At 40.0% G+C, this 21,252-nt stretch overlaps 1 protein-coding gene across 4 annotated transcripts in view; it reads left to right on the top strand.

Moving 5' to 3' along the window:
* MRTFA (myocardin related transcription factor A) overlaps window positions 1–21,252 on the top strand; it is a 222,449-nt gene that overhangs the window by 85,319 nt on the left and 115,878 nt on the right. The window contains exon 1 of one of the 4 annotated variants that reach the window (XM_023221910.2): window positions 15,103–15,411. The exons of the other annotated variants lie outside the window; for them this stretch is intronic. Coding sequence (XP_023077678.1) covers window positions 15,366–15,411 — 46 coding nt within the window. The 5' untranslated portion in view covers window positions 15,103–15,365. Of the gene's footprint in view, window positions 1–15,102; window positions 15,412–21,252 lie in introns of those variants that run through there. 4 annotated transcript variants of the gene reach the window in all.

The following is a 21,252-nucleotide window of genomic DNA, read 5'->3' as shown; positions in this document are numbered from 1 at the left end:
TCATTAGGAAACATACTCTATCGTATAGCTTTAGTCAGAGTAATCTTTTAGGACTTCCTAGCTTATACCTTTTCAGTGATTGCCTTGTGGGATGAAACAAAAGCAAAATAAATGTCTTGCCAGGTGTAGTGACTTATGCCTGTAATTCCAGCACTTTGGGAGGCTGAGGTGCACAGATCACCTCAGATCAGGAGTTCGAGACCAGCCTGGCCAACATGGTGAAACCCTGTGCTAAAACTACAAAAATTAGCTGGGCGTGGTGACACACGCTTGTAGACCCAGCTACAGAGGAGGCTGAGGTGGGAGGATCGGTTGAACCCAAGAGGCGGAGGTTGCAATGAGCCAAGATTGCACCATAGCACTCTAGCCTGGGTGACAGAATGAGACTCTCAAATAAACAAACAAACAATAAATAAATAAGTGAATAAATTTCTTGGCATGTTTTGCAAGGCTTTGCAGAATCTGGTCTTTTTCTTTTAACATCTTGTCTTACTTCCCTATTCCTAGTATTTGTTCCAGCCCATGAAACTGTGCTAAGTACTGTTTAAAAACCATGTACTCATACCTCAAACTTTTTTTAATTCAAAAAATATATAATTTGTTATGAAATATTTAAGATTTGAAAAAATGTATAAAGAGGCCAGGCACTGTGGCTTATGCCTGTAATCCCAGCACTTTGGGAGGCTAAGGCAGGCAGATCTCCTGCGGTCGGGAGTTTGAGACCAGCCTTACCAACATGGAGAAATCCCGTCTCTACTAAAAATACAAAATTAGCGGGGCATGGTGGCACATGCCTGTAATTCCAGCTAGTAGGGAGGCTGAGGCAGGAGAATCGCTTGAACCTGGGAGGTGAAGGATGCGGTAAGCCAAGATCGCGCCACTGCACTCCAGCCTGGGCAACAAGAGAAAAACTCCATCTCAGAAAAAAAAAAAAAAAGAAAAGAAAAAATATATAAACAACAATATAGAAAATTGTGTGTTCGGATACCACCCAACTTACGTGCTTTGCATAAATCTTCATTACCCCTGGAGGCAACTACTAACTTGAATTTGGTATTTCATTGCCAAATATGTCTGTATTCTTTTCCCACGTGAATATATTCTTAAGCAATATGTAATGTTGTTTCTCGTGTTTTGAACCTATATATGAGAGAAAATTATGTGTTCTTCAGTAATTTATGTTTGTTATTCAGTATTCATTTTCCTAGTAAGTTAAAGACATTTTGTATTTTCTTCTAATCCAAGCTGTTAATCCCTACTTATTGAATAGTTCTACTTTTTCCTACTGATCTTTATGCCTGCTGTATTCTGTCTGTGCGTGAGTTAGTTTTCAGGCTCTCTTTTCTTTGACTGGTCTCTCTGTCCATCTCTGTGTCACTGCTACCTTATTTTAGTTAATTGCCTAATAATTAGCCTTTCTGTCTGCTAGGACAGCTGTCTCCTTACCTTTTTCTTTTTCAAAGTTGTCTTGGCTATTACCCTTTTAATTTTCCATGATTTTAGAATTGGCTTATGAAGTTCTGCCAACAAAAAATCCTTTTGGGATTTTTACCTCCAACATTTTATTATGAAAAAAATCAAACATAAAGTAGAAAGAAAAAAAAAAGAAGTAGGAAGAATTTTACAATGAATACCTGCATGCCCATCTCTTAGATTCTACCTATAACATTTTACAAAACTTGCTTAAATCACAGATATTTATCAATCTAATCTTTAAATTTAAATTTTTTTTTTTTTTTTGTAATAGAGTCTCACTCTGTTGCCCAGACTGGAGTGCAGTGATGCGATCTTGGCTCACTGCAGGCTCCGTCTCCCGGGTTCAAGTGATTATCTTACCTCAGCCTCCCGAGTAGCTGGGATTACAGCCATGTGCCACCATGAATGGCTAATTTTTGTATTTTTAGTGACAGGGTTTCACCATGTTGACCAGGCTGGTCTCAAACTTCTGGCCTCAGGTGATCCGCCCTCCTCAGCCTCCCAAAGTGCTGGGATTACAGGCATGAGCCACCACACCTAGCCCTCAATCTAATTTTTTTGATGTTTCTTGAAGTAAATTGCAGACACCAAGTACTCTTCCTGTTATGGAAATATAACATAAATACAAAATAACCCACAACTTGTAAGTGTTGTTATTATCAGAAAGTGAGTACACCTGTTAGTAACTACTACTTAGTGAGGAACTACTACTTAGTTAGTAACTACTACTTAATGAGGAAATACTAGTAGTCCAGAACTTTCCCCACCTTGTGCTTCTTCCCAGTCAATACTTAAAAGAAACTACCATCCTGATTTTCAACACCATAGGTTAGTTTTGAAACCTTATAAAAATGGAGTCATACCATGTGTATTCTGTTAGTGGTTTCTTTATGTTTTTGAAATTTTTTTATGTTGGATTGTGTGTGGGTACAGTTTATTTTCATTGCTGTTTAATCAATTCATTGTATGAATAAAATGCAATTTATTTTTCCATTTTACTGTTCATGGATGTTTAGGCTGTTTCACTTTGGGACTATTATGATTTATGCCACTATGGAATTCTTGTATATGTCTTTTGGTATACTCGCTGGAATTTTTATTTGAATTATGTTGTTTATAGGTAAGTGGGGAGAATATAATCCCGCCATGTTGGGAGGTTGACATTTGAGGATTGTTTGAGCCCAGGAGTTTGAGATTATAGTGAGCTATGATTGCACCACTACAGTCCAGCCTGGGAGACATAGTGAGACCCTGTCTCTTAAATAAACAAACAAACAAAAACAGTGGGTAGGAAAATACACATTTTTAAATATTGAATCTTCCTATCCATTACTTTGTTTTGTCTCTTCAATTAAATAGGTTTTCTTTAATGTCTTTACAGAGTTTTGTGACTGTCTCCGGAAAAGTCATACAAATATTTGTTAGTTTTATTCCTGGATATCTTTTTTTTTTTTTTTTTTTTGTAGCTGTAAGTGGTATATATATATTTTTGAGACGGAGTCTTGCTCTGTTGCCAGGCTGGAGTGCAGTGGCGCGATCTTGGCTCACTGCAACCTCCGTTTCCTGGGTTCAAGTAATTCTCCTGCCTCAGCCTCCTGAGTAGCTGGGACTACAGGCATGCACCACCACTCCTGACTAATTTTTGTATTTTTAGTAGAGACAGGGTTTCACCATGTTGGCCAGGATGATCTCTTGACGATCTCTTGACCTCGTGATCTGCCTGCCTTGGCCTCCTAAAGTGCTGGGATTACAGGTGTGAGCCACCAGGCGCGGCCTTAAATGGTATATTTTTATACAATATTTTCTGTCCCATGCTGGTGTAAATAAATGTCAAGCCTTTTCAAAACCCCTGTTTCTTTTCTACGTATGTGTCCTCCATTTGGAATACCCTTTCTCTCCCTCACTCTTCTTGAAGCCTTTCCTAACTCATATTTAGTGTCAGATGCCCCGCTTTTGGTTTTCCCAGTTCCCTATTTTTTTTTTTTTTTGAGGACGGGGTCCTGCTGTGTCACCCAGGCTGGAGTTCTGTGGCGTGATCTCGGCTCACGGCAACTTCTGCCTCCCTGGTTCAAGGGGTTCTTGTGCCTCAGCCTCCTGAGTAGCTGGGATTACAGACATGCGCCACCACGCCCGGATAATTTTTATATTTTTAGTAGAGACAGGATTTCACCATGTTGTCCAGGCAGGTCTCAAACTCCTGACCTCACGTGATCCCCTCTGCCCCTGTCCTCAACCTCCCACAGTGCTGAGATTACAGGCGTGAGCCAGTGTGCCGCTGTTGCCCTTTATCAACTTACTTCATCACCCTATATTGTAATTGGAATTCTTCACTCAGCAATAGTGAGCCTTTGAAAACTGAAATCAGACACTGCTACGCTACTCTCAATACTCTTCAATGCTTTTCTGTGAGGCTTATGATGAAATCATAGTACCTATTATGTGGCCTTGGTATTCTCTCTGACACCATTTCTTTTTTTTTTTTGGGAGACAGTCTCGCCCTGTCACCCAGACTGGAATGCAGTGGTACGGTCTCAGCTCACTGCAACCTCCGCCTCCAGGGTTCAAGTGATTCTCGTTACTGAGCTATCATTGAGTAGCTGGGATTACAGGCGTATGCTACCACACCCGGCTGATTTTTAAATTATTTTTAGTAGAGATGGGTTTCACCATATTGGCCAGGCTGGTCTTGAACTCCTAACTTCAAGTTATTCACTCGCCTTGTCCTCCAAAATGCTGAGATTACAGACGTGAGCCACCATGCCCAGCCTCTCTCTGACATCATTTCTTACCCTTATCCCTTAGCTCCCAGGCACACTGACTTCTTGCTATTTCTTGAACACATCAAACCTGTTCCTATCCCAGGGCCTTGTACTTGCTGTGCCTTCACTGAAATTCCTGCACAAATGTCATTTCCTCAGGGAGGCCTTCCCTGCCTGTCTTCTTTAAAATAGCACCTCCTGCTACTCTCGATCCTGCTTTTTCTTCAAAGCAGTTATTCTTATCTGTCATTGTGTGTGTGTGTATGTGTGTGTGTGTGTTTATTGTCTGTTTTCTCCCCTTTAATAGTTTTTTCCTGAGGGCAGAAACTTCATTTTGTTCACTGGCATATACCCAACTCCTGGATCATAATGGGCACTCAATAAATATTTATTTTATTTTATTTTATTTATTACTATTTTTTGAGACGGAGTCTTGCTCTGTTGCCCAGGCTGGAGTGCAGTGGCGCAATCTTGGCTCACTGCAGGCTCCATCTCCCAGGTTCACACCATTCTCCTGCCTCAGCCTCCTGAGTAGCTGGGACTACAGGTACCCGCCACCATGCCCAGCTAATTTTTTGTATTTTTAGTAGAGACTGGGGTTTCACCGTGTTAGCCAGGGTGGTCCTGATCTCCTGACCACGTGATCCGCCCGCCTCAGCTTCCCAAAGTGCTGAGATTACAGGCATGAGCCACTGCGCCCGGCAATAAATATTTATTGAATGAATCAATGAATGGTTTACATATTTGTTCCACTACAGGTAACAACTCTGTTTTCTCAGTGGTGTAGAAGGCAGCTGTTTCTGTTGGGCCCAAAGTGTTTGTGTATCTTCAGCCTTTTTCTCTGAAGTGTTTCCACTTAGCATATAAATTAACTGAAATCTTTCCCAGCAACTCTTAACTTTCTCTTAGTATTTAAGTTCCTGAAAGAATAGTTTACAGTCATTGTCTCTACTTTCTCATATTCCAGAGACTCAGAATGCTGTATGGCTTCTGTTACTACCTGTCTTCAGAAACTGCCATTGCCACAGTAATTTGTGTTCTTTTTGCTGTAGATCAAATCAGCCCTCTTTAGTCTTTACGCTACTTGACCTCTTTGCGTCATTTGACATGGTTGGCTTCTCCCTCAGACTTGAAACTTTTCCTCCACAGATATCTATGACTTACCTTTTTCCAGCTTTTTAAGCTCTACCATTCCAGCCACTCCCTTTGCTGTTCAGAGCTTTTGCTATCTTTCTCTGCCTACCTCTTAAATTTTGTTACTCTCCAGCATTCAGCTCTGGAGGAAAGAGGCTGGTAAGAAGATCCTTATATTTTACAGTAGGTTTTTGCTTGGTCATTTGTTTGGGAGGTAATGATAGGAGCAGAAATGGAAAGTCTTTGAGAAGATTGTGAAATTGGAAAGTGTGGAGCTTTAGAACAGAATAAATTCTAGAGTTAGAGGAGGTGCTTTTTCATGAATGGGTGTACCGTGTGTTGAGAGAGTGGAGTGAGAAATGTACTTCTTTGATCTATTTCACATAGAAGCGTGTATTGTATAGAAATCAGTGGTGGTCGGGTGCGGCGGCTCATGCCTGTAATCCCAGCAGTTTGGGAGGCTGAGGCTGGTGGATCGCCTGAGGTCAGGAGTTTGAGACCAGCCTGGCCAACATGGTGAAACCCCATCTGTAATAAAAATACAAAAAAGCCAGGCATGGTGGCAGGCGCCTGTAATCCCAGCTCCTCCGGAGGCTGAGGCAGGAAAATTGCTTGAACCCAGGAGGCGGAGGTTGCAGTGCGCCAGGAGATTGCTCTACTGCACTCCAGCCTGGGCGACAAGAGCAAGACTTCGTCTCAAAAAAAAAAAAAAAGAAAAAGAAAGAAATTCAGTGGAGGTCCGTATGGGGCAGTAGGCAGTCAAGGTCCTGACACCTTCATTTCCTAAACAGAGGAACTTGGAGCCTTAAAGAGAGGTGGTGCCTTTGGTTAACCCAATCTTTACTGACCTAATTGTAAAAGGTTGATAAAAACTTTCAAGATGTATTTTAAAATATTACTCCTCTATCTTCTAGGCTGAGAACTTAGGTCTAAAAGATAAAAGTTGATCTGCTTGTGAATCCTATCTAGCCAGGGCTTGGAGAAGCCTGGAAACATCTGTGTAATGAACTAAGCCCTTAGGCTTCAGCTCAAGGAGTTCTGTCATCCATTGAATCAGTGTATCATAATGGAAAGTGATTTCTTTTACCAATTACATATATACCAATTATTTTATACATATACCAATTATATGTATATATAATTGGTGAAAGAAATCACTTTCCATTATTATATATAATATATATATTTGAGACAGTGTCTTGCTCTGTTGCCTAGGCTGGAGTATGGTGCTCACTTCAGCCTCGATTTCCTGGGCTCAAATGATCCTCCTGCCTCAGCCTCCTGAGGAGCTGGGACTACAGGAGTGTGCCACCATGCCTGACTCAGTTTTTATATTTTGTATAGACAGAGTCTTGCTATGTAGCCCATGCTGGCCCTGGCCTGTATTTCCTCTTTTGTGAAGTGGCAAGTTAAGTCTTTTACCTACTCTTTCTATTGTATTGGTTTTTTCTTGAATTAAGAGTTCTTTAAATTTCCAGAATACTAGTTTGTTGTTGCTTAAATATATTGCAGACATCTTCTCCCACCTTGGGATTTGTCTTTTTCTTTCTATTTATCCTGTCTTTTGATTAAGAATCTCTAAATTTAGCTGGGCATAGTGTTTCATGCCTATAATTTCAGTGCTTTGGGAGGCCAAGGCGGAAGGCTGACTTGAGGCCAGGAGTCCAAGACCAGCCTAAGCAACATAGCAAGACCCCCTCTCTCAAAAAAATGAGCCGGGCATGGTGGCTCATGCCTATAGTCCCACCTACTCGGGAGGCTGAGGCAGAAGGATCGCTTGAGCCCAGGAATTCAAGGTTACAATGAACTATAATCATGCCACTGTAGTCTAGCCTGGGTGACAGAGCAAGACCCCGTCTCAAAACAAACAAACAAAACACAAAGAGAATTTCTAAATTTAATATAATTTATGTGAGTCTTTTATAGTTTGTGAGTTTTGTGTCTTGTGTTTCTGGAAATATTTTTTCGTATAGGAATAAGGTAAGACACAAGTTAATTTTTTTTTCAAGTGGATTCCCATTTATTGAAAATCCTCTTCTTTCCCCACTAATCAACGGAGCTACCTCTTTCGTATATCAGGGACTTAGCTATGTGGGTATGTTTCTGAGCTCACTCTTTGGTTCCATTGGGCTATTTGTGTATTCCTGCCCTCACAGTTTTAATTATGATAACTGTAATAAGCCCTGTTGTATGGGAGAAGTAAGTCCTCACACCTTGTTCTTGTTCAAGAGTTTCATTCTTGCCTGTTCTTGGTCCTTTGCATTTCCATATAAAATTTAAAATCACTATGGGATTTTGATTGGAATTGCATTGCATCTATGAACCAATTTAGGAAGAACTGGTATTTTTAGAAGATTATACTGTAAATGTGTATTTTCCGCATTTATTTAGATCTTTTGTAAGGTCTCCCAATGGGTTTTTAAAATTTTTCTCTGTGATGATCTTACACATCTTTTGTTAGATTTATTTTTAGACACTTTGTATGTTTTAATGCTATTGTAAATGTTACCTTTTACAAAAATTTTATTTTCTAAATGTTGCTGATCTCAGATATTGTTCTGAGAGATGTAAAGGTGCAGGTTGTTTTTTTTTTTTTTTGAGACGGAGTCTTGCTCTGTCGCCCAGGCTGGAGTGCAGTGGCCGGATCTCAGCTCACTGCAAGCTCCGCCTCCCGGGTTCACGCCATTCTCCTGCCTCAGCCTCCTGAGTAGCTGGGACTACAGGCGCCCGCCACCACGCCCGGCTAGTTTTTTGTATTTTTTAGTAGAGACGGGGTTTCACCGTGTTAGCCAGGATGGTCTCGATCTCCTGACCTCATGATCCACCTGTCTCGGCCTCCCAAAGTGCTGGGATTACAGGCTTGAGCCACCGTGCCCGGCCAAGGTGCAGTTCTATGTGTGTCTGTGGTCTGAGGTGCTGGATAGGATAGGAAGAGCTATGTAAAGAAAAGTCATCAGGAGAATGGGAGTGAAAAGGACCTTTCCTCTTTCACAGTGGTTTTTCTCCTCCTTTGTGTAAGATTTAAGAAGTATCCATTTGTTTTCACATGTGCAGCCTGTGGAATAAAGGGCAGATCATGTATTTTTTTCTGTAAGAGTAGGAACCGTATCCTTTCATGCCATAATGTTGCACAAGAGGTTCTAATTAATTGCTGGGAGAAGTAAAAATTTTGAGTAGGCAGTTTCTGATCCAAATTACAACATTTCTTGGGGAAAGGAAAGAGATTTGTTAATTATATTCCTCACCAAGCCTGATTTTCGAGGATTTTCTAGATTAGGTCCCCTGTTGAAAATCCTCCAATCTTAGGCATGTCAATTGATTAAATGATTCTGTTTATAATGTGACTTAGAGAATTTCATAACCTATTTCATTCCAGTACTTAGCGATAATCAATTTCTCATTCTTACTTATTCATCACATGTTATGCTAGGCCCCTGGAGAGCAGATACCAGATAGAGTTCCTGCTCCAACACAAAATAAAACAAAAACAAAAGCCCAAATTCTAATGGATCCCATCTCCCAGAGAAAATCACTGTTAGCATATGGTTTATATCCCTCTAGTGTTCTTGCAAATGTATGTTTTTAAAATAACTGAGCTAATACTACAGACCCAATTCTGTGTCCTGCTTTTTTCGTATTATTGAAATATTTTTATAAATAGCCTTTTTTAATGGGGTGTATAACATTCTGTTCTGTGCCATCGTTTATTTATTTTCTCCTTAGTTGGACAATTGAATCATTTTCTGTTTTTCACACTTACATTAATGTTTGGATAAATATCTTTTAAAACATTTTTTGCATTTCAGATTATTTCCTTAGAAGTGGAAATATTGACTTAAAGAATTTGACCATTTTAATGTTGGAAAAATTATTCTGTGATTGTTAAGATCTTAGCACTGTGTGCTAAGTATTGGAGAGAGGGTAATGAACAAGACAGATAAGGTTCTTATTGTCTTTCATGGAACTATAGAAATTCCATGAAAGACAAAGACTCAACAAAGAGTTAGATGAGCTAATTCATAGTTACAAACTTTGGTAATTGCTTTTTAAAAAAACAAAAACACAAGTTGTTATAACAGAATAACAGATCTAATAGTGAGGGTTTTAATGTAAGGAAGGCTTCTTTGAGGAAGAGACATTTAAGCAGAGATCCAAAGCGTAAGTAGTAGTTTGACAAACGAAAGAAGTAATAGCATGTGTGAAGACAGGGCTGGGAGTGGAGGAGGAGAAATCAGGAGGAGGAGGAGGCAGAGGTTATTGGGGAAAATTGTCACAAAGGAACTAGAAGAGTGTCAGTATATCAGTGGAGGGAGTTTGAGAAGAAATAATGTGAAATGAGTACTTTATTTCAGACATAAAGTATGAATGAGCCATGATGGTGCCACTGCACTGCAGCCTGGGCAACAGAGTGAGACCCTTTCTTAAAATAAATAAATAAAAATGTTTAAAAAGTGAGCTTAAACTATAGCCATCACCTAGGCCGGGCATGGTGGCTCATGCCTGTAATCCCAGTGCTTTGGGAGGCCGAGGCAGGCTGATCATGAGGTCAGGAGTTCAAGGCCATCCTGACCAACATGGTGAAATCCCATCTCTACTAAAAATGCAAAAATTTAGCCGGGCGTGGTGGCAGGCGCCTGTAATCCCAGCCACTTGGGAGGTTGAGGCAGGAGAATCTCTTGAACTCGGGAGGCGGAGGTTGCAGTGAGCCAAGACCGTGCCACTGCATTCCAGCCTGGGCAACAGAGCAAAACTCTATCTCAAAAAGAAACACACACACACACACACTGCCATCATCTGTCCTGGGTCTAAGGAATAACATACCTGTGGTAATGTGTGATACTCCCAGGTTTGCAGGTCTTGACTCAGTACTTCATCAGCAGTAGGTTGTGGTCACAGGAAATGGAAGCTGCCTCAGGACCTGTAGCAACTTGCCTGCATGCTGGGTTATGTTATCTTTTGAGTGGTGCCCAATACGAGGTGTCTAGGGGAAAGTCTTAACTGGTTGGAGCCCATGACATTTGGGTATGATGACTAGATTTTTTGTAGAGCTGAGCCTCAATAAACTGATGCGTACGCTTATAAGAACTCAAATCAGAAATGGACACAGGAACTGGATTACATTTCTGTTCTCTGAAATCCCACAGAGTTCATAAAAATAAATTTGTTGCTTTTGTGTATACGTGTGTAAATTACATTTTATTATAGAAATTAGTATTAGTGAAATTGACAGCTTTCTGTTTTTAAAGATTTTTCTGTAGGTGAGCCAAAGTTCTCTGTTTTTCTGATTTCTCTTATTCGTTCCCTATAATTTCAGCATTTTCATTCTCATTAAGACTTAATATTCCTGAGGGTATTATTGTCAGTGTCTTTGTGTTAACTCCATACTTCAATACTTTATGTAGTTTTCTAAGTAATAACACTTTCAGTATGTATTCTAATGAAAATTTTAGCACCTGCCCTTTCTGGGTAGGTAATGATTTTTTTTGTTATGAACTTTTCCCATGCCATTTGAATTTCTGTGATAAATAAGGGCTTTTCATTACACTTGGCACACATTTATGAATGCTGTCATATATGTCAGACACTGAGCAAGATTTGGGAATGCAGAGGAATTTTTTGTTTGTTTGTTTGTTTTTTTGAGACAGAGTCTCAAATTACAATATGCCTCGTATTACAGGCATATGCCAGTATGCCCAGCTAATTTTTGTATTTATAGTAGAGATGGGGTTTCACCATGTTGGTCAGGCTGGTCTCGAACCCCTGATCCACCTGCCTCAGCCTCTCAAAGTGCTGAAATTACAGGTGTGAGCCACCACCCCTCCTGGCTAGGATTAAGCCATGCGGTAAAGAACAATAACGGAGGCAGGCACAGGTGCTGGGGGAGCCTAAAGGAGGGTTAGGGTAGTTAGCATATCCGTGGAGGCTGTGAGAAAGATGGGGAGAGTGCCAGGAATCAGAGAGGGCTTTATGGAGAAGGCAGCACCTTAAACTGAATTTTCAAAGAGAAATAACAGTCAGTTGGTAAAAAGGATGGTTTTTAGTAGAAACAAGGCTGAAGAGAAGGAACACAGTTCAGAAGCTATTGCTGAAGTACACACTACCACCTGTGAGATACTACTGTCAAAAACTTTTACCTGGGCTGGGTGAGGTGGCTCACATCTGTAATCCTGCCACTTTGGGAGGCTGAGGCAGGAGGATTGCCTGAGCCCGGGATTTCAAGACCAGCCTGGGTAACATGATGATGCCCCCTATCTCTACAGAAATTTTAAATATTAGCTGAGTATGGTGGCATGTACCTGCGGTCCCAGCTACTTGGGAGGCTGAGATGGGAGGATCGTTTGAGCCTGGGAGGTCGAGGCTGCAGTGAGCTGAGATCACTCCACTGCAGTCCAGTCTGGGCAACAGAGTGAGACCCTGTCTGAAAAAAAAGAGAGAGAGAGATAACTGAAAATTTGAACACTGATTGTTTAACTGATATTAAGGAATTTATAAAATTTAAGTGTGAAAATATTATAGTTACGTTAAGAAAATAGTAGTTGTTGGCCAGGCTCAGTGGCTCATGCCTATAATCCCAGCACTTTGGGAGGACAAGGCAGGCGGATCACGAGGTCAGAAGATCGAGACCATCCTGGCCAACATGGTGAAACCCCGTCTCTACTAAAAATACAAAAATTAGCCAGGCTAGTGGTGTGTGCCTGTAATCCCAGCTACTCAGGAGGCTGAGGCAGGAGAATCACTTGAACCCGGGAGGCGGAGGTTGCAGTGAGCCGAGATCGTGCCACTGCACTCCAGCCTAGGCGACACAGCAAGACTCTGTCTCAAAAAAAAAAAATTGTTAATAACTGCCAAAACTGTTAAAAAATTTAAAACTAGCCTAGGTGCCATGGCTTATGCCTGGATTCCCAACACGTTGGGAGGCCAAGGCTGGTGAATCACTTGAGGCGAGGAGTTCAAGACCAGCCTGGGCCAACGTGGTGAAACCCCATCTCAGCTAAAAAAAAAAAAATGTAAAAGTTAGCTGGATATGGTGGTGGGCGACTGTAATCCCAGCTAGTTGGGAGGCTGAGGTATGAGAATCACTTGAACCTGGGAGGTGGAGGTTGCAGTGAGCCGAGATTGTGCCACTGTACTCCAGCGTGAGTGGCAGAGTGAGACTTTGTCTCAAAAAAAAAAAAAAGCAACTATATTGATATCCTGCAGTATAATGTCCCTTTAGAGTGAATTAATAGAGACTGTAGATCATATCAAATTTGTGTTGATTTGCTAGTTAGGATTAGAAGCAAAGCTTTTGTTCTATTGGTAATTAATATTATTATCTCTCATTCCCTTGGTGCTGTTAACTTGAAGTCATCTTCATTTGTGCAGAGCCCTTGTTAAAGTTTACTTTAGTTCTTTTTCTATGAAGTGTTACTGATTTGCACAAAAACATAATGGAACTGAAGCTTTCACAAGGGTTCAGACTTTTAGAATTGTAACTTTTAGAATTTTCACAATGAATGTTGCTGTGCTAATACTCTTGAGAGTAACTGCAAAATCTTAGCAATTGGGAAAGATTACATTGCTGCTTGTTTTATTTTTTAAAGATTACTGTTTAAAAAATAATTTTTCTTTTATTTAACTCTTTTTACCTCAAAGTGCCAGTGAGATAATGGGTGTGGAATTGCTAAGAAAAAGTCAAATCAACTGAGATGTTATGTTTGTTACTCCTATCGCATGACTCTTAGTATCTCCTGTGGTGCTGGAGTATTGACACTGTAGCATTACATGCTCTCTTCTAGGGTGAACAGTTTTGGCAGGAGGGAGACAGTCCTCTGCCCTTCCTACCATCTTCTGTGCAGTAATCTTAAAATTTTGTATTTATTTTCCTGTAAATACCGAACTGTGAAAACTTGTTTCATTTGAAAACCCTCATTACTAGAGAGACAAAGTAAATTTAACAAAGACCAGGTGTGGTGGCTCAAGCCTGTAATCCCAACACTTTGGGTAGCTGAGGCAGGGGAATCACTTGAACTTAGGAGTTCAAGGCCAGCCTGGGTAACATGGTGAAACCCCATCTTTACTAAAAATACAAAAATTAGCTGGGTGTTGTGGCATGTGTCTGTAGTCCCAGCTATGGGCAGGCTGAGGTGGGAGGATCACTTGAGCCCAGGAGGTTGAGGCTGCAGTGAGCCAAGATCATGCCATTGTACTCAGTCTGGGGGACAGAGTGAGACCCTGTCTCTCAAAAAAAAAAAAAAAAAAAAAAAAAAAAAAAAAGAACAAGAAACTCCTCACACAGCAAATTATACAGCCCACATAAGGACCAAGGAATGACTCAATCTCTCAATCTTCTCAACCTTTTTGGGATGCTTTTCCCTTAATTGCTAACCTTTGACCAGACTGTCATGTAGACTCAAAGTTGAAATTTACCTGTTTTTCATAAGTCAGTTTAAGAATTTGGTTGCCAGAAGGGGCCAGTGAGATGCTTCTGCCTTCCCAGAGCAGAATTTAGCCCACACTGGCTGCTACTCATTGCCTGTTGAGTCATTCCCACAGTTCTATATAGAGCTTTTCTGGCTTTTCTTTTAAACATGATGTTCTCGGAGTGAGAAAGGAAGGAAGTTTTTCTCTCTTGTACTGAGTCTTCCTCACCCCAAATCTGCATTGCTTCTCTTTACTAATAACAAAATATTGCCTTCAGTCATTCTGAGACTATTTTCTCTCTTAAGGTTTCCTAGTGCTTTTATTTACCACTTGTTTACTATGTAAAGCATTAAGGTATTCGCTGGGCTGTTTGCAGCAGCCAGCTTTCACATACAGGCTAATAGTTAACCAGAAAGATTGAGGAATTCTAGATAAACATACCAAACATGGATTCTTAGTTTCCAACTTTTAAAAAGCCAATCAGATAGGCTTAAAGTAATCTTAATATCATTATTTTGAATATCAGTTAATGAAAGGTGCTGTGGGGAGTGGTGGTTTATGCCTGTAATCCCAGCACTTTGTAAGGCTAAGGTGTGCGGATCGCTTGAGCCTAGGGGTTTGAGACCAGCTACTCAGGAGGCTGAGGTGGGAGGAGCTCTTGAGCCTAGGAGGTCGAGGTTGCAGTAAGCCATGTTTGTACCACTGCATTCCAGTCTGGGCGACAGAGTAAGACCCTGTCTCAAACATACAAAAAAAGTAAATAAAATCAAATAACATCAGTATGCTCTCTATTCACAGACCATAGATCTAATATAAGCATAAGTAAGAGGCTCTTTTAGGGGATTGACAGATCTGAAAGACAGATTACAGCTCCGGAATGTTTTCAGATGACTTTTTGAAACAGATATTTTAATTGGAGTGGGGGTGGAGAAATAGTTGAGCTTCTGTAGTTAAATGTTCAACTTCCTTAGCCTGTTATCTATAAATACCACAGATAAAAAAGCCGTTGGAATTCTTTTTCAGAAAATTTATGCAGCTTACATTTTGTATATATGTGTTTAATCCTCTTCCCCACCTCTCTTCAATGGGTCAGTAATTGGACTGCTTCTTTCATGAGGTTGAGTTGTTTGGATTGTGTTTAATCTGTTCCACTAAACTGCATTACCAACAGTCTTTTATAGTAGGATTTTGAACAAAACCTCATCTTCTCTTATAAAGAGAGGAAAAAAGCAGTTAATCTGTTTTCTGAAAGTCCCTTTATATATGTCTCTCCCCTCCTCCAGAGACGAATAGCAAGGGGAGGAGCTCACTCAGTGTTCTAACCACACTTAGTATGTCTTAACTGGAGAGCTTTTTGGTTTCCTGTCGGCAGTAATTCAACTTTGTGTCATCTTGACTCGCCTGAAGGGTGGATAAATTGGTAACTGCACTGAGAAGGGGAGTGAGTTCTCACAGTCTGATTTGAGCGTAAGGCATCAGATTGAATTTGTGAAAGCTTTCCATAGCCTTTCAAGCCTTTCAAGACAGCTTTTCTTCTGTGACTTTGACTTTCTTCAGTATATTTGTGGACTTTTGTTTCTGGAAGAATCCATCATGACTCTACTGGAACCTGAGATGTTAATGATGGCAGTACAATCAGGTAATTCCCATAGATCCTAATTTCCTAATTTGCTAATAATTTCCTACAAATCTTATTTGCCATAGGCTTCTTTAAAAAAAGTTGGTCAAATGGGGAGGAAGAAATGTACTGCATTTTTAGTTTTTTATTAATTTTTCTTTCATTGCAAATTCTAGTTATTCCAACAGCTTTGAATTAGATGCTTACTGGTTTTAAGACTATTCAGTCGAGGAGACCTATTTGAGAAAAAAACTATTCATCTTCTTTAATCAAGTGTTGTATTGTCTGTGGCACTGTTTTAAATGAAGGACAATTAAATTGCTTTGCTGTTTTATACATTGTCTTTAATCACTAGTCTATACTCTTTGTTTTTCTGAAAGCATCTTTAAATTTTTTTTCTTAGCTGTTCTTTCTCGTTTGTGGTATATCCTTTCTGTATCATCTTTTGGTTCTGTGGAAATGCCCTTAATAACACATAGGATTAGGACTGAATTTTGGAGATGGGTAAGTTTGAGCAAAGAGTCAGTCAACACAAGGCAGAATTTTTGGCATTTTATCTCTAAAAACAGTTTTCCAATTGAGAGTTTTTTAAAACCTTTAAAAAATACAGTTAGTTTTTAATGGTTTCTTTTAGTGTTTTTACACTTGGAAGTCAGATATCTAAAAATAGGGAATGTTCTTTTGCTATTTTTAGATCTCTACTAAAATGTAATCTGTAGTGTTTTCTTGTTTGAGAGCATATCTTAAAAGATTCAGACAAGTGGCATTTGGGGACCTCTTCCCCATCCACTGGCTTTCACTCAAAGGGAAATAGGACTTCTTGGTTCTGGCAGTTACTGTCTCTGGCAGAATTGGTCTCACTGTTCTTCTTGGGGAGCATTTTAGGTAGTATGTTGAAAGACACAGATATGCATCAGTTGAAGACAGGATCAGATGCTATCTGGTTAATAAAGCTTATGATCAGGAAAGGGGCCAAGAAGACAGATACCACTACCATTTTGTTCTTTCTGGTTTTACTAATATGACCGTAATGAGTCATTTTTTATGCATGTAGGCTATGTCTTTCAGGTTCTTTCCTTTTCCTCCTACAGATCTGTTGAGCTTTGTGTTCTAAACAAGATAGTGTGCTTATCCGAATGCTTTCCATCTGTCTTTGATGAAAAATCTCCCAGTTACACTAATTTGAATTTATTTTTCCTCTCTATTCCAGTTCTTTGCTATGTGTGGGCAAGTGCCTATTTTATCTTGAGGGTTAGATTTTAGCATTTGAACTCTCTCCCTTTTTAAAATCACCTTGTTACTTACAGATCATCTCAGTCCAGTAACTTTATAAAGGTTAAAAGATTGTTTGCTTTCTTCTTAGGTAGTCTCAGTGTTCTCAACCTTAAGAGGGAAAGGGACATACTTAATATTTTCTTGTCTTGCCTGCTAAGAGCTATTTTTCCTTCGGCATGTGTTGGGCAGGGCTGGCCACCCATCTGTTGGACCAGCTACTTCATAAAACTTTCAAAGGATGATAGTATGTGAAAAGAAATTGACAGGAGTGTTGGATGCAGGTTGAATGAAAGGTCTGCCAAAAATAGCATGTATGTGAACTTCTTTCTTTTGTTTATGTTCGTAAAAGTGGAGAGACTGGATATAGAAAGTAATAGCAAACTGATATCTCCAGTACTTGCCTCCTAAATGATCAAAAACATTAGCAATGTGTTGGTTTTGTAAAATTGCTACTGTTTTGTTCTGAAGTGCTGTAGCCGTTACCTGGATCCTGATAGTAATATGACAGCTATATAGTAAAATACTGTCTTTCTTTATGATAGGAAATGAAAAAGCATCTGTTATGAAGCCTCAGTGAACTAAAAGCCATTCTCTGAAAAGTCAAGACTTTTAGACTTTATCAGTAGATAAAACATATGAACCATAAATTTTCTAGCAATAGAATATTTTGACCTGTATGAATATATGCTTTATAGGTGAGACTGCTATTTAATGAGAGCTTGAAAGTAAACCTTGTTGACAGAATTCAGGATGGAAAGTTTTACCCTAAATAAAACTTCAGGATATTGAATATGATAGCAAACTTGAAGGGTACGTTGTATATTTATGAACAATTTTCTTTTGAATATTTGGACCTTGGGGGTTTTGGTGAGACATGTTCGTGTATGTTATATACAAACTCTCAGGCCTGGCATGGTGGCTCACACCTGTAATCCCAACACTTCAGGAGGCTAAGGCAGGAGAATCGCTTGAGCCCAAGAGTTCAAGACCCCATCTCTACAAAAAATAAAAAAAAAATTAGCCAGGCATGGTGGTGCCCACCTTAGTCAGAGCTACTTGAGAGGCTGAGGTGAGAGGATCAATTGAGCCCAGGAGGTCGAGGCTGCAACAAGCTGTGATCATGCCATTCTACTCCAGTCTGGGTGGCAGAGCAAGATTCTGTCTCAAAAAAGCAAAATAAAACTTTCATCCTCCTCACTGCTGGTGGTCTCTTACTGGACCTTTGGAACCAGTCAGATGTATATGTCTTCCTAATTAGATTATTAGCTTCTCAAGGGCAATATATTAATCTATATAATTAGATTAATATATCTAATTATATAGATTAATATATTAATCTATATATTAATCTATATAATATATTGATCTATATAATTAGGCTTCTGATACTGGCAGATGGTATACAGTAAGTATTTTTGAATGAAAGAGAGAGATGAAATTTGGATTGTCATACTTTACCTAATAAAACAAGTATAAACTTTTTTTGTTTTTTTTTCCCACAAGTATAAACTTTTAAATCAAGATTTTATCGAAGTATTTTGAGATCTGTTCTTATATTAAGAAATGAATCTTCTACCCACCATCCTGTATTTTAGCCAATCCTTGTCCAAAGCAGATGTTGAAAAATAGCTTTCAAAGTTGGAATTCTTCTGCATCTCAGAATGTGCAGTATGCCATGTCTGCCTGTGATGTTTATTGCTGAATGTAAGTGTTCTGATCAAATCACGGTTAGAGCTTTTCTTGCTACTATGGAAACGTATCTGGATCATTTTGATTAGAAAATGAATAATCTAAGATGGACATTATGGGGCTGGGCACAGTGGCGCACGCCTGTTATCCCAGCACTTCAGGAAGCGGAGGCAGGTGGATCATTTGAGGTCAGTAGTTCAAGACAAGCCTGGCCAACATGGTGAAACCCTGTCTCTACTAAAAATACAAAAATTAGCCAGGCATGGTGGTGCATGTCTGTACTCCCAGCTACTTGGGGGGCTGAGGCAGGAGAATCGCTTGAACCCAGGAGGAAGAGGCTGCAGTGAGCTGAGATTGTGCCACTGCACTCCAGCCTGGGCGACAGAATGAGACCCTGCCTCAAATAAGACAAAAAAACAAAAACAACAACAACAAAACAAGTAAGATAGACGTTATGGAATTTCTGAAGCTAAGTCTTAGGGAATTTGGGGGCATGGTACTGACTCTGGTGTGTTTTAGAATGGAGAAATGCTAGGACTTGGCTCTTGACAGCTAATGTGTAAGGCTTTGACTAGACAGGCCCTAAGCTGTATCCAGCCACTGCAGTCCTCTTAGTTATAACAACAGCGGGACAGAATTCACAGAATTCACAGAAGTGAATTCACTTCTGTCACTTGCGGGACAGAAAAGGATTGAGACAGTTCCTGAGGTATGCTTTGGTGCATGACATAAACCTGATCTTAATGAGGCACAGTTAGGGGTCACTTTGTTTTTTCTGTCTCTGTCTTGGGCATGTATGTCTGTGTGCACACCCACACATTTGTCCATGCATGGAATGTCTCTGGAAGGACCACAGAAGCTGGTAACAGTGGCTGCCTCAGTAAAGGGGAATAGAGAACTGGGGAGCTGGGGTGGAAGAGACTTTTTGTTGTTGTTATTATGAGAGTACTCCATAAATGCCAAAGAATATATAAAGTATTATAAGATTTGATTAATGCACACCTAACCAGCCTAAGAAAAACAGCACAACCTATATACTGAAGTTTTCTAAGTGTTCTCTTTGATTTATCCTTCAGAAAATGCTTTTATTTTTAACTGTGTACTTTAAAATCTTTTTGGTTTTGTACCACATACGTGTTATTTATTTGAAAATATTTGTTTTATTTTTGAAAATATTTCTTCAGCACTTTGGGAAGCTGAAGTAGGCGAATCACTTTGAAGTCAGGAGTTCGAGACCAGCCTTGCCAACATGGTGAAACCCCATCTCTACTAAAAATACAAAAGTTAGCCGAGCGTGGTAGTGGGCGCTTGTAATTCCAGCTACTCGGGAAGCTGAGGCAGGGGAGTCTCTTGAACCCGGGAGGCGGAGGTTGCAGTGAGCCTAGGTCGCACCACTGCATTCCAGCCTGGGCAACAGAGCGAGACTCCATCTCAAAAAATAAAAGTAAAATATTTCTTTAGTCCATTTAGTCTCTCCTTCCTTGATATCTGTATACTTAAAATTTCTGCATTTTTTTTTTAACTTCTAGTTCCCTAATCATTACAGTTTGTCTCTGCACTGTATGTTTGAGAATAGTATGGATCAAGAGGGGAGTGGCAATTAATAAAAATGAGGTTAAAAGGAAGTATCATAGGGCAGATTGTGGACAAGTAAGTTTTGCCCTTTTTGATAGTATGTTAACTCTTTAAGGAAGTTGCCCCATTTGGGTTCACATCACTCAGAAGTCTATAAAACTGATGAAAAACTCCAGGTTGTACTAGCAGTACCTACTTTTTGGATCTCTTAATGCTCTAAATCTTTTGGCAAGGGCTAAAATGGATGAAGAAGAATTGTCTTGGAATACATTAACACTAACGATAGCTGATGAGCTTTTAAAAAATTGCAAAAAAAAAAATATCTCATAGTGTTTTAAGAAAGTTTACAAATGTGTGTTGGGCCACATTCAAAGCCATCCTAGGCTGCAGGATGTACATGCTTGCTCTAAATATTAATGTGGACTTTAAAAGAACATACTTTTTTTTTTTTTTTTTTTTTTTTTTGAGGCGGAGTTTCACTCTTGCTGTCCAGGCTGGAGTGCAGTGGTGCGATCTGGGCTCACCGCAACCTCCACCTCTCGGGTTCAAGCGATTCTCCTGCCTCAGCCTTCTGAGTAGCTGGGATTGCAGGCATGCACCACCATGCCCCACTGATTTTGTGTTTTTAGTAGAGATGGGGTTTCTCAATGTTGGTCAGGCTGGTCTCAAACTCCTGACCTCAGGTGATCCTCCTGCCTCTGCCTCCCAAACTGCTGGGATTACAGGTGTGAGCCACCGCACCTGGCCACATTTTTTTTATATTCAAGGGATTTTAGAGTTTGAGAGAAACCTTAGGTAGGGAAACCTTAGGTAGAAAATTCTTGCCCTCCACTTTAAGATGAGGAAATTGACCCATTTCAAAGAAACCATCAGAGGCCTCTAATATATGAGATTGTTTATAATTTCTCCCAAAGGTTTTGGTTTTCTTTGGGTTTTTCCTTTGCAGGATTCTATCGCTACTCAGACTGACTCACATCTTAGGAGGTGGAGATAAAAACCAGTGCCTGGGTGTTCACCTTCCGCCCGCTGGGAAGTGGAGTCAGAATGCAACAGGCCTCATAGTTCTCCAGTGTACCTCCATCTTATCTTACTCTGTATTCCCTAGTCTTGGTGATCTCATACTTTAATGATGATCTCAGAAGACAGGTAGGTAGACAGACAGCTGTTGTCATCAGTATTCTGGCTTACATCTTACTGCCCCTTCTCTGACTCACTGATTTATCTGAAGTCCCCTTAGAGTTAGGACGCAGATCAAAGAAATTTGAATTCATCTGTCAGTCTGCATCTTTTTTTTTCCTCCTTTTTGTTTCTTTTTGGATGAGG

The sequence above is a fragment of the Piliocolobus tephrosceles genome, chromosome 19, assembly GCF_002776525.5.
Source record: "Piliocolobus tephrosceles isolate RC106 chromosome 19, ASM277652v3, whole genome shotgun sequence".
NCBI lineage: Eukaryota > Metazoa > Chordata > Mammalia > Primates > Cercopithecidae > Piliocolobus > Piliocolobus tephrosceles.
Note: the sequence above shows the minus strand (reverse complement) of the source record. Positions and strands in the feature narration are given on the sequence as shown.